Consider the following 12507-nt stretch of genomic DNA (forward strand, 5'->3'; position numbering starts at 1 on the left):
CACACAATGCCCACCACCAAAGCTCCATATCTAATGTGCTCCTTTGATAGCTTTCCTATTCTTTATCCCTCTGGGAGTATGGACCCAGGGTAATTGTGGGGTGCAGAAAGTGGAAGGTCTGGCTTCTGTCATTGCTTCTCCACTGGACATAGATGTTGGCAAGTAGATCCATACCCCCAGCCTGTTTCTATCTAGTGGGGCAGGGTTCTGGGGAGGTGAGGTTCTAGGAAACACTAAGTGAGGTTGTCTGCCCAGGGAAGTCAGGTTGGTGTCATGGTAACATCTGCAACTTGGTGACTGAAAAGCACTAATATATAAAGAAGAACAAATTATTTGATAATCAGGAACTTAAAGGTAAGAATATAGCAGGTGAGATTTGGGGGTCTTCATGTTGGCAGAAGTTAGGAAGTCTTTTTTAGATAAATAACTATTTTGAAAACCCAAAGTGCATGAGTTCTTTGTCCCGTTTCTTCAAGCTAGCACTAGTTGTTTGGACTAAATTGACCATTAAGGTTGAAAAATGCCTGGCTGGCCTATAGCATCTCAAAGAAGAATCTTTCCTGAGGGCGGTATAAACTAGAGATTAATAGTTCACATGCTGAGGTTTCAGGATTCAGTTCCTTGATCTGACACTTTGTGGTTGTGTGGCTTGGGCAACATGCTTCATGACTTCAAGCTTTAGTTCCTGACCTTTACAGGGGATAATGATTATATACCCTGCAACAAGATGTTATGGGGATTAAGGGAAGTGACGAATTAAGATCTTGGCACAGTTCCTAGAATGCAGAAGATACCTAATAAAGGTTAGCTTTTACCATCACTAGAAATATAAGAAATAATAACTCCAGATTTTGATGAGGAGGCAAATGCATAAGGTTGTCAGAAAGAAAGGAATGGGGAAAAGTGGCAAATAAAAAAATGAGTGAATATGTGCATCTATAACTTTCAGAACTTCGGAAACTATGGCAGCAGAGGCTGTTTTAATTTGAAATGAAATTTGAGGACTGAAGAGACAGAGGGAGTCGGGTGGTAGCACAGCGGGTTTAGCACACATGGCGCGAAGAGCAAGGACTGGCGTAAGGATCCCGGTTTGAGCCCCCGGCTCCCCACCTGCAGGGGAGTCGCTTCACAGACGGTAAAGCAGGTCTGTGGGTGTCTATCTTTCTCTCCCCCTCTCTCTGTCCTATCCAACGACAGCAGCAACAACAACAATAATAATAACCACAACAATGATAAAAACAACAAGGAAAACAAAAGGGGAAAAAATGGACTCCAGGAGCAGTGGATTCGTGGTACAGGCACCGAGCCCTGGCAATAACCCTAGAAGAAATTAATTAATTAATTAATTAAGACACAGAGAGAGAGATGAGAGAGACGAGAGTACTCCCTAGCTAGTGTATGTGCCTTGTCATGTGGACCACTCATGGCACCACATAGAGGCCCTGTAGCCTCCCTCGCTCCCTCCCTATCTGCTTCCCTCCCTCAATAAAGAAGTAGCCAGAATGGTGAGACCTTGAAGGCATGTAGCCCTGACTGCAGATAAAACAAAATAAAATACAGAAATAAAATTGAAGGATCCCAGTGATGGCACACAAAGTCCTAAACACAAGGACCCATGCAAGGATCTGAGTTAGAAGCCCCACTCCTCAGCTGCAGGGGGAAAGCTATACAAGCAGGTCTGCAGATGTTTGTCTTTCTCCTCCCTCTTAATTTATCTCCCACTTCTCAATTTATCTCTGTCCTAGCCAATAAAATGGAAAAAGAAAATGGCCAGCAGGAGCAGTTGATTCGTAGTGCAGGCACCAAACCCCAGCAATAACCCTGGAGGCAATAAATACATAAAATTTAATTCAGTTTTAAGTTAACCCAAGCAAGATACTGATGTTTCACTCTGAAATTTTGGGACCAAAGCCTTCCTATTCCTGGTCCTAGAAAGAATCAAAAGCTGTTAAAAAAGTCGTCAGAATAAGTCTAAGTCTGGCAGTACCAGGAAGCCTGTTGGAATTTATCAAAGCAACCTCTGTTCATTCACCTTCAAAGGTGACAGTTCTCAAGAGACCACTGGAATTTGAGAGGAGAGAAGGGAGATTTGAATATGAGAGTCAAGGAGGTAGCTAGATCAGTATGGTCCTTAACAAGACTGGCAAATATTTCCTGTTCAAGCAAAAGAGTAAATCTTTTAGGCGTCATGAAACGTCACAGTTGCTTCCACTACCCTGTTTTTTCTCTACTGTTGTAGAGCAAAGGTAGCCATATGTAAATGAACAGGCATGGTTGAGTTCCTGCAAAGCTTGATTTACACCTGTTTTTTCAGGTAGGGGAGAACATTTGGCCCATGGGTCGTGGTTTCCTGACCCTCTAGACTATTCTAGGGATTCCATGCAATAGTGAAAGTTGTCAGAAGACCCTGGGCTAAAGCTCATGTCAGTCAAAAGTTTGTTGTTAACTGAGGGTTTAAGTGACCTAACACAGAGGACTTCAGGCTGAAAATGAAGAGTGTGGTAATAAAACCCTTCAATGTAAATGGAGAATCCAACTTCTGTGAGAAAAAAGAAAAGAAATAGGAGTAATAGAGAAAAGAATTATAACATAAAATAGACTGAGTAGTTCATTGTAAACCACTTCAGTTCTCCAAAGGTTGCAGACAAGGGTTAACTATCACCTCTATAGTTATCTGTCTGCATTTGCACATAATTGCCCCCTTTTTCTTCCAGGTCCAGCCTTCCCTTGCCCTCCAAGCCACTCATAATGCTATTACTATATCCAAATGTCCCTCCCCTTTTCCTCCTCTCTCTCCAGGTCCTGGTGGAGCTGGAGTTCAGAGCCCTCTTATCCTCTTCCTCCTAGCATTTCTCCCCCACTGGGAGTACGGATCAAGATTGTTCTTTGGGGTGTAGGAGGTGGGAGTTCTGGATTCTGTAACTGCTTCTCTGCTGGCCATGGGCATTGGCAGGTGGATCCATACCCCGAGCCTGTTTCTATCTTTCCCTAGTGGGCTAGGGCTCAGGGGAGGTGAGGTTGTCTCATCCAGTCTTTCTTTTTCTTCTTCCAGTTTATATCACTCAGCATGATCCAGGCACCAGTGGAGTTGCTTTTGAATCTTAAGCATCATATCAACCTCGGACAAAGAAGTTTGATTATCTCTTGAGTTTGCTTTCAAATTAGTGTTTTAACCACTTATGTTTTCTGTGAAATAGCTATCTGATTATTCTCCATGAGTCAAGTTCAGCATTCCACTAATACTGCATAACCCACATACAAATAGATAGTTTCACCTTCCATATTTCCCCAAGGCTTAAAGAGGTGGACACAAATATAAACAATGGGAAGAGTAGTCACACACTTAGCAGAGACTTTAAAGAAATTCTTCGCACCTGGAGACTTTCTGTTGATGGTTGTAAGGCATGTCAGTTGCTTTAGCTCTTTGTATGTACACTTTTACCCTCCCTCCCTCCCTGACACAGATGTTCTGACAGCTTGAGCTGTTTGACTTATGCACCACAGGGACACGTAGGACACATAGATACAATCTATCTGTTCTTAGATCCCCTTTCCCAACCTATTATTATTCTGTGACTGCTCAGTAACCTTTTTCTCCCCATTAGAATACCAAATGTAGAAACAAAAAAAATGTATTGTTTTTAAAGAACCAAGGAAAAAATTAAATCTGGAGGTAGGGTGTAATGGACAAACTCAAGACCTCATACATGCCAAGCATGGGCTCTACTAGGAAAACCAACAAAAAGTATGACAAAAGATACCAAGAGATGGTACAAAGGCAGTAAATTTGCAGTATATCTAAGAGAATGTCATATTAAGAATGATGAGTTGATACGGAACCAGTAAGTTATTAAGCATCTACTATGTGCCAAGCATGGAGTCTATTGCTTAATGAAGAGGACAAGAGGGAGGATAGGAAAAATATTAGCAGAAAACATTTGTTGAGGACTTATGAACCATATAAAGAAAATAGGCATGTGGGAAGGAATGCTGGGGGTGGTACACCTGTTTGAACACAAATATCACAGTGCTCAAGGGCCTGAATCTGATTCCCCAGTCCCCAATGGCAGGGGGAAAGCTTTACAGATGATGAAGCAGTGTTTCAAATGTCTGTGCCTCTCGATTTTTGGCTGTCTCTATCCAGTAAATAAAGATAATCTTTTTTTAAATAAAATGTTGTTATGGGAGTTGGGCCGTAGTGCAGCAGGTTAAGTGCAAGGACCAGCGCAAGGATCCCGGTTGGAGCCCCCGGCTCCCCACCTGCAGGGGAGTCGCTTCACAGGCGGTGAAGCAGGTCTGCAGGTGTCTGTCTTTCTCTCCCCCTCTCTGTCTTCCTCTCCTCTCTCTATTTCTCTCTGTCCTATCCAACAACAATGACATCAGTAACTACAACAATAATAACTACAACAATAAAAAAAATAACAAGGGCAACAAAAGGGAATAAAAAAATAAAAAAGAAAGAAAAATCTTTAAAAAATGTTATGTGGAAAACTGAGAAATGTTACACATGTACAAAATAATGTTTTTCACTGTTGAGTGTAAACCATTAATCCACCAATAAAGAAAAAAATGAAAATTGGCATAGGATGTCCTTGTAAAAACTTAGAAACAAGCAGGAAAAGCAGATATTGACAAATTCCAAATTTCATCACCAAGCTGTGTGAAATTACAGGAGGCTGTGATGGGGGTCTAATCTACAGACTTCTCTGAGAAAGTGACTTTTAAGAATTAACTACAGAAAGGAAAAATAGTGTTGAAGAGATAGAGCGTGTCCAACAGAGTGAAGACTTTGGGCTAAAGCTCTAGTCAAGCAAGAAAAAAAAAGTGTCAAAGAGAACTGGCTACGGCTTACAGGGCCAGCAGAGGACTGAGAGGATGAGGCTGAAGAGGGAGCAGGAAAAAAAAATTGCGCTACACCTGAGAGACGTTATGAAGAGCTTGAGTTTTATTCCAAGTGCAACAGGGAGCCATCGATAAGCGCTAAGCAAGGGATATCATGATCAGATTTGGACTGTAAGAAGATTATTCTGACTGGATGTGAGAGAAGAGATAGAAGACAGAGATGACTGAGGCTTGGACTCGGGTGGCCGTGTTTGCAAAACTTCTTCAAGTTATAGTAGAGTCTGTGACAGGCTAACAGAATGCATCCTCTCAATGATCCTGGTTTGCCGGGAGCCGGTCCTGGGAGAAAGTAATTCAGAGTCCCTGAAGGAAAGGGGGAGTCGGTGAGATGAATGAAGTGAGAGACACGTCAGCTGTTTCAGGTGCAGGAGAGAGGCGTCTCTGCCCTCTGTCTGCACAGGTTTATTATTTAAATACTTTTTGCCTGGATATAGTTGACATTATGTAAGATTATTTTCTTTAACATCAAGGATACAGATGACACCATGTATAATTATTTTCATTAACATCAGGAATAACCTTAAACAACATTATTATTATTATAGGTATGTTTTCCTTAGAAAGTTCCCTAGGTCTGGAGCATCCTGATCTCCCCTTGAAAGTTTCTTGGGTCTGGGGTAGCCTAAATCTTCCCTTGAAAGTTTCTTGGGTCTGTGGTGGTCTAAATTTTTCCTTGAAAGTTCCCTTGAAATGACCATCTGTGTTTTGACCATCTCCCTGTTCTGACCTTCTGTATGAATAAAACATTTTTCCCTGGAGCTAAATCTAATAGCTTTTCTGCTTAACCCATTCTTGGATGGGTCTAACTAGATCATAGTAGGCTGTCCACCTAAAGAAATCTTCTGCTTTAAAGTGAACACACACCCTGGGGGCTCTCTTCTGGCTAACGTTTGCAAATATGAAAGTTCACTGACTTTCAGCTAATGAAAGTTTACTAACTTTCTGTGGGTGAGGGTAAGTAATAAGGTCTCTTTATAATTAGGTGATGACCACAGTCTGTCACTCATACTATAAGCCCCCCGTAATTCTGGCTTTTGGTCTGAGTCCAGCTGGTTGAGAAACTGTAATGGTGATAAGTAGCTCCTTTTCTGAAAGCCTTTCAATGGGTATAGCAGCTTCTGCTCATAGGCCATTTTTAGCCTTGTCCCACTCACTGCCATAATTGTCACAATGTACTGTCCCCAGGTATTATTTGTGCATATCCAGTATAGTCAATAGGTCTTTAAATTATCCGTGTAAGGAGAAATGGAGAAATGGCTGCAGTTTAGTCCAGGACTTTCTGCTTTGCAGTTAGCCCTAGTCTGCTGGGGCTGTGCTATACAGCAGGCCTGACTTGCTCCCATCATTGTCCTCAGGTAATATTTGTGTATTTTCAATAGCCAGCAAATCTTTAAATTATCTGTGTAAGGAGAAATGGAGAAATGGCTTCAGTTTAGTCCAGGACTTTCTGCTTTGCAGTTAGCCCTAGCCTGCTGGGGCTGTGTCACACACAAGCCTGATTTTGCTCCCGCCACTGGTTATTTATATTAATCTTTTGAAAACATATTTATTTATGAAATTGATACAACCAAAGTATCACGTGAGGTGCCAAGGATCAAACTCAGGACCACATGTTTGCAGGCCTGAGTTCTTCCTAGAGTGCTATTTAGGTTAATATTGAAGGAAATGTCCAGTCTCCACATGATTCCCTTCACAGACCTTAGAATCCTGTGAGGCAGAGGTAAGAGTGACAGGCAGAAGGAAAGCATGGAAAGAAAAGAGCAAAAGCTCAGTCCTCCGCTGTAAATATGAACCCAGATCTGCTAGTTCCTCCCTAACTCTTTCCAGTGTCTTGAGGATAGATACTATACTGATGCACTCAGCAGAGGAAAGAAACTCAGGTTGCTTAAAAGCAGTTGGAGTGGGGAGGGTCAGGTAATGGTACACCTGTTTAAGTGCACATGTTACCATGCACAAGGACCCAGGTTCAAGTCCCTGCAGGGGGAAAGCTTCACAAGCATTGAAACAGTGCTTCAGGTCTCTATTTCTCTCTCTCTCTCTCTCTCTCTCTCTCTCTCTCTCTCTCTTTCCCTCTTCCTGTACCTCTCAATTTCTTTCTGTCTTATCAAATAAAATAAAGTGTTTTTTTTTAAATAGTTCAGAGGCCACAGAAGCATTCACATAGAATACTATGGGGAAATGGACTCATAAAAGAGTTCTTTTTATATAAAGTAAGACAAGGTATTTTAATTATTGACCTAACATCTTTTTACATTTATAGGGAGACCTTTTTAAAAAATTGAGTTATAAGCTATATTTTAGCCCCCTGTATGTTAAGTTGGATAAGAAAGCTTTCTCTGCTCTCCGGGTTCAAAGTTTCTAATTGGGAGTCGGGTGGTAGTGCAGTGGGTTAAGCACACATGGTGCAAAGTCCAAGGACCAGCATAAGGATCCCAGTTCGAGCCCCTCAGCTCCCCACTGGCAGGGGAGTCGCTTCACAGGTGGTGAAGCAGGTCTGCAGGTGTCTGTCTTTCTCTCCCCTCTCTGTCTTCCCTTCCTCTCTCCATTTCTCTCTGTCCTATCCAACAATGAAGACAGACAACAATAATAACTACAACAATAAAACAAGGGCGACAAAAAGGGAATAAATAAATAAATATTTAAAAGTTTCTAAATATATGTGTATCTTTATTGTATTGGATAGGACAAAGAGAAACTGCGAGGGAAGGGAGAGGGAGAGAGTAGTGCACCTGGTTAAGTGCGTATATTACCATATGCAAAGACCCAGGTTTAAGCCCCTGGTCCCCACCCCACCACCAGCCCCACCCCCCACTTTCGGGGGGGGGTCTTCATAAGCAGTAAAGCAGTACTGCAGGTGACTCAATTCCTCTCTGTCTCTTCTTTCCTCTCAACGTCTCTTTATATCTGTCCTATATAAACAAATAAAATTTTGTAACAGAAGAAAAGGATGACAGAGGACCTAGTGGGGGTTGTATTCTTATGTGGAAAATGGAGAAATGTCATGCATGTACGAACTATTGGATTTACTGTTGACTGTAAAACATTAATCCCCCAATAAAGAAATTTAAAAAAAAAAAAGAAGTTGGAAAAATATCAGAAAAGAAAACACAAAGCAGAACTTGGCCTGGAGTTGGTGTATTGCACCAAAATAAAGGACTCTGGGGTGGGTGGAGGAGGAAGGGTTCAGGTCCTGGATCATGACGGCAGAGGAGGACCTAGTGGGGGTTGACTTGTTATGTGGAAAACTGGGAAATGTTGCACATGTGCAAACTGTTGTATTTTACTGTTGACTGTAAACTGTTAATCTCCTAGTAAAGAAATTTAAAAAAAAAGATAAGAAAATGTTATTAGAGAGAGTCTCTGAACACACCTGATCTCATCTGATATAGGAAGCTAGGCAGGGTCGGGCCTGGTTAGTACTAGGATGGGAGAGAGAGAGAGAGAGAGAGAGAGGGAGAGAGAGGAAGAGAGAGAGAGAGACCTGCAGTGTTGGTATGCATGAAACCCCTTCTGTTTCATTTGGTTTAAATCCTCCCTGCTTAACACTATTCTATTTACATAACCACTTCATTCTATTTACATAACCACTGTTAACAAGTTCCACCCTCCCTCCAGGGCATTTGTGGTTCAGTGATAGGATTCTCGCCTAATCTGCCCCCTCTTTGTCACACTCTGATTTTCACCAGTCACTTTTCTCTCCACCCTCTCTATGTCACATCCTGTTTCCACCCTACTTGGCAAGTATATATAAAGACAGCATTGTGAGTTTTACGGTACTGTACTTTGAGTTTAACTTAGCTCGTCTTAGATTGTGCTGCGTCCTGCATGAATAAAGAGATACTGCCTACAGCTCAGCCATGAGTCCCTGGTCGTCTGTTACCCGCCCGTGAAGCCAGCCCGGTGAAAACAACACTGCAGCACTGTTTCACCACTCAAGACCAGGGACTTGAACCCAGGTTCTCCTGATCAATATTTCACCAAACATTCTGCTGAGTAACAGCATGTTAGAAAGCACTGGGCTACAATGGTTCATTCAGTATTTTAGGCAATGCTACCAGAGCAGTAAAGAAGTTGAAAATCTAGCAGTGTAAAGGAGATAAGGTTTATAGAAGAGAGTTCAGGGGTGACACGGTGACTCAGCAGTAGAGACTCAGCACATCTTGCATGGATGAAGCCATAGATATGATAGCAAACACAGAAGAAGAAGAAAACAGGAAAAATACATTAAGAGGGGGAGTCAGGCAGTAGCGCAGCAGATTAAGCACACGTGGCGCGAAGCACAAGGACCTGCATAAGGATCCCGGTTCCAGCCCCTGGCTCCCCACCTGCAGGGGCGTCGCTTCACAGGTGGTGAAGCAGGTCTGCAGTTGTCTATCTTTCTCTCCCCCTCTCTGTCTTCCCCTCCTCTCTCCATTTCTCTCTGTTCTATTTAACGACAGCATCAATAACAATAATAACTACAACAACAGCAACAACAAAAAAAAGGAACAAAAGGGAAAATACATGAATATTAAAAAATACAGTAAGAGGTAGAAAAATATCTTGGTTTTCTCATATATATATTTACCAGGATGGTTTATAAAAGGAGAATCTGTCATAAACAGCAAGTTGTGGGACCGGAGGCTTGAACCCTGGTCCCTGTGCTAGGTAAACTGTGCACTCAACCAGGTGTGCCACCTCCGGGTTCCTCCCCTCAAATTCCTATATGCACATTTATGCCTAAATGTAATTGAAAAACTCTACCTCATTGTTAGTTTACAAAGAATAACATAAAGGATAAAATTTGAGAATAAGTCTAAGAATATATTAACAATGGTTTCTGTTTGTTTGTTTGTTTCTCCTCATAGCTCCATCATCCCTCCCAAGGCTTCCGGTTTGGAACTGTCCGGGAAAGCAGTGCTGAAGATTATGTGAGGCAGAGTTTCCCGGAGATGCATGAGTATATGAGAAGGTACAATGTACCAGCCACCCCCGACGGAGTGGACTATCTGAAGTGAGTGTCAACCTCCTGGGTCTAAACAGTTCTAGTTGAATAAATAAGTCATCATTTAACTGCTGATGTAGTATTTGCTATGTTGTTTTTTTCTTTTTTTTAATGACAGCTAATATACCCACTTGTGGTTCAGTAATACCTCTCACAGCGTGAGGTCCAAGAAGCAGCATGGAGTAGTGTACATTTAATTATGTGACCTACATTAAGTTACCTGCACAGTCCCACATGGGCAGTAGCTTTGCTCACAGTGCCCATGGGGTCATTAGTGTAGCAGATGGTTGGGGAAGGAAATGTTGGCTTCCCATCACTGGAGAAAACAATGGTGCCAAAATGATCCAACATTCAGGGAATGTGGCCAGAGGATAAAGTGTCCCAAGGCAACCCTTTCCTTTACAGTGAATCTCTAAGCCCGTGGACTGTCTCCTCTTGCTACAAGGAACTGAAATTTATCTTAGAGATTTCCTGTAGAAAGGAGCTAAGATAAAAGACAATGATTCCCAGGTCTGTATACTTCTCATCAGAATTTATGAGAAGCAATCAAGAGAAATCACCTTGTCATGGCTGATTATCAGAGCCTGTAATTCAGTGTGGATCTGAATGCCAAGAAAAGGTCTGTGCTTCTGAGCCTGCCTGAGAGAAGCGAGTGGATGGTCCCTGATAAACACCACAGTGTGGTGGCGAGCAGTCCTTTCTCCCTGCTGACTGCTGGTCCCAAGGCAATGGCATGCATTCAAGTCTCCAGTCATTAGGACTGTGCAGCATCCCAGAACTGGATTTTTCCAAAGCCACCCATAGTCATCTTCTCAATGGACTTACCACCTGCAACTCGATCTTAAGAAAGAGAGTAAATAAATAAGTCATTTCCCAGGACACAAGAGCTCTAGTAATGGACACCTAAGACAATTTTATGAGCTTTTAACTAGCGTCTAGAGAGGAAACCTTGTGCTCTCAGATTTGCTGTTCAAGTACTATAAAATGGTACTCTTCATTTTGCAAGAACATTAAAGCAGAAATGGTCCCTGTATAACACACAACTTAGTACCTTTTGCCTCCCACTCCTCTCCTGTAGTCACACCTTCAGGCTAAGAGAAGTGGGAGGCATAGAGCAGTGGCTGGTGGCTAGACTGCAAAGGATGGCAAACTGGCCTCTTCTAGCGGTGTGAAAAGGGGGAAATGAGTTACTCCTCTTTGGTAGTCATATTTTGGGCTAGTTTCCACTGAAAAGGTCCCCGACACTCACTGTTGGACCTGCTCTAGCCAGAAAAGTAGTCCTTAGAAAAGTGTTAAAAGGGGTTCGGTGGTTGTGCATCTAGTTGAGAGCACACATTACCAGGGTCAAGGACCCAGGTTCAAATCCCTGGCTCCCACCGCCAGAGGAAAGCTTCACAAACAGTAAGGCAGTACTGCAGGTGTCTCTTTTTCTGTCTCCCTTCTTGTCTTCCAACACCCTCCTCAATTTGTCTCTCTCATATCAAATAAAAGAGAATGGAAGAAAGGAAGGAAGGAAGGAAGGAAGGAAGAAAGAAAGAAAGAAAGAAAGAAAGAAAGAAAGAAAGAAAGAAAGAAAGAAAGAAAGAAATAGAGAAAGAGAAAAGGGGGCCATGAGCAATGGTGGAATTATCATGCAGGCACTGAGCTCCAGAGATAATCCTGGTGGCAATTAAAAAATAAAGAAAAAAGAAAAAGAAAAGAGGTACAAATGGAGAAAATGAGACCCCAAAGATATAACTTGCCTCTGGTGATAGATACTAAGTGGCAAGGTCAGAACTAGAGCCAGATCCCTAGAACTCAGCCACTGCTGCAGCGAGTATAACATCACAGAAAAGTAAGTCATTGCCATTCAAAGACCATGTTCCAACAGCATCTTTGCTCCAGTTAGTATCTAGAGAGCTTATTAGAAACACAAAACCTCAGACCCTGTCCCAGATTTACTGCATCAGAATCTTCACTTTTATAGGTTCTTCGGGTGATCAACTGACCAAGGGGAAACTGGGAGGGATATAGGCAGAATTCATCATTAGTACTTTTCACTTCCTATCTCTATTCTCCCCCCCTCCATTTATCCTTCCCCCTCCCTCTCCCTCTTTTTCCTTGTCCCCTCTCCCTCCCTCTCTCTCCCCTTCTCCTTTCCACTCCCTTTCCCTCCCCTTCTCTCTCCCCCTCCCCCTCTCCCTCCCCCTTCTTCTCTCCCCCTCCCCCTCTCCCTCTCCCTTCTTCTCTCCCCCTCCCCCTCTCCCTCCCCCTTCTTCTCTCCCCCTCCCCCTCTCCCTCCCCTTCTCTCTCCCCCTCCCCCTCTCCCTCCCCCTTCTTCTCTCCCTCTCTCCCTTCTCCTTCCCCTCCCTCTCCTCCTCTCCCTTCCCATCCCCTCCCCTCCCCTGTTGTCTTCATCTTTCATTATGCTTTATTATTTTTTTTTTTATTTAAGAAAGGATAAATTAACAAAGCCATAAGGTAGGAGGGGTACAACTCCACACAATTCCCACCACCCAATCTCCATATCCCACCCCCTCCCCTGATAGCTTTCCCATTCTCTATCTCTCTGGGAGCATGGACCCAGGGTCATTGAGGGCTGCAGAAGGTGGGAGGTCTGGCTTCTGTAATTGCTTCCCCAC

General features: G+C 42.9%; 1 protein-coding gene across 4 annotated transcripts in view; it reads left to right on the forward strand.

Annotated features, from left to right (window-relative positions):
* GRIN3A (glutamate ionotropic receptor NMDA type subunit 3A) overlaps positions 1-12507 on the forward strand; it is a 256842-nt gene that overhangs the window by 147867 nt on the left and 96468 nt on the right. For all 4 annotated transcript variants that reach the window (XM_060199075.1, XM_007526769.3, XM_016189866.2 and 1 more), the window contains exon 4: positions 9750-9895. In XM_060199075.1, the coding sequence (XP_060055058.1) occupies positions 9750-9895 (146 nt within the window). The remainder of the gene's footprint in view (positions 1-9749; positions 9896-12507) is intronic.

Source organism: Erinaceus europaeus, chromosome 10 (assembly GCF_950295315.1).
Source record: "Erinaceus europaeus chromosome 10, mEriEur2.1, whole genome shotgun sequence".
Taxonomy (NCBI): Eukaryota; Metazoa; Chordata; class Mammalia; order Eulipotyphla; family Erinaceidae; genus Erinaceus; species Erinaceus europaeus.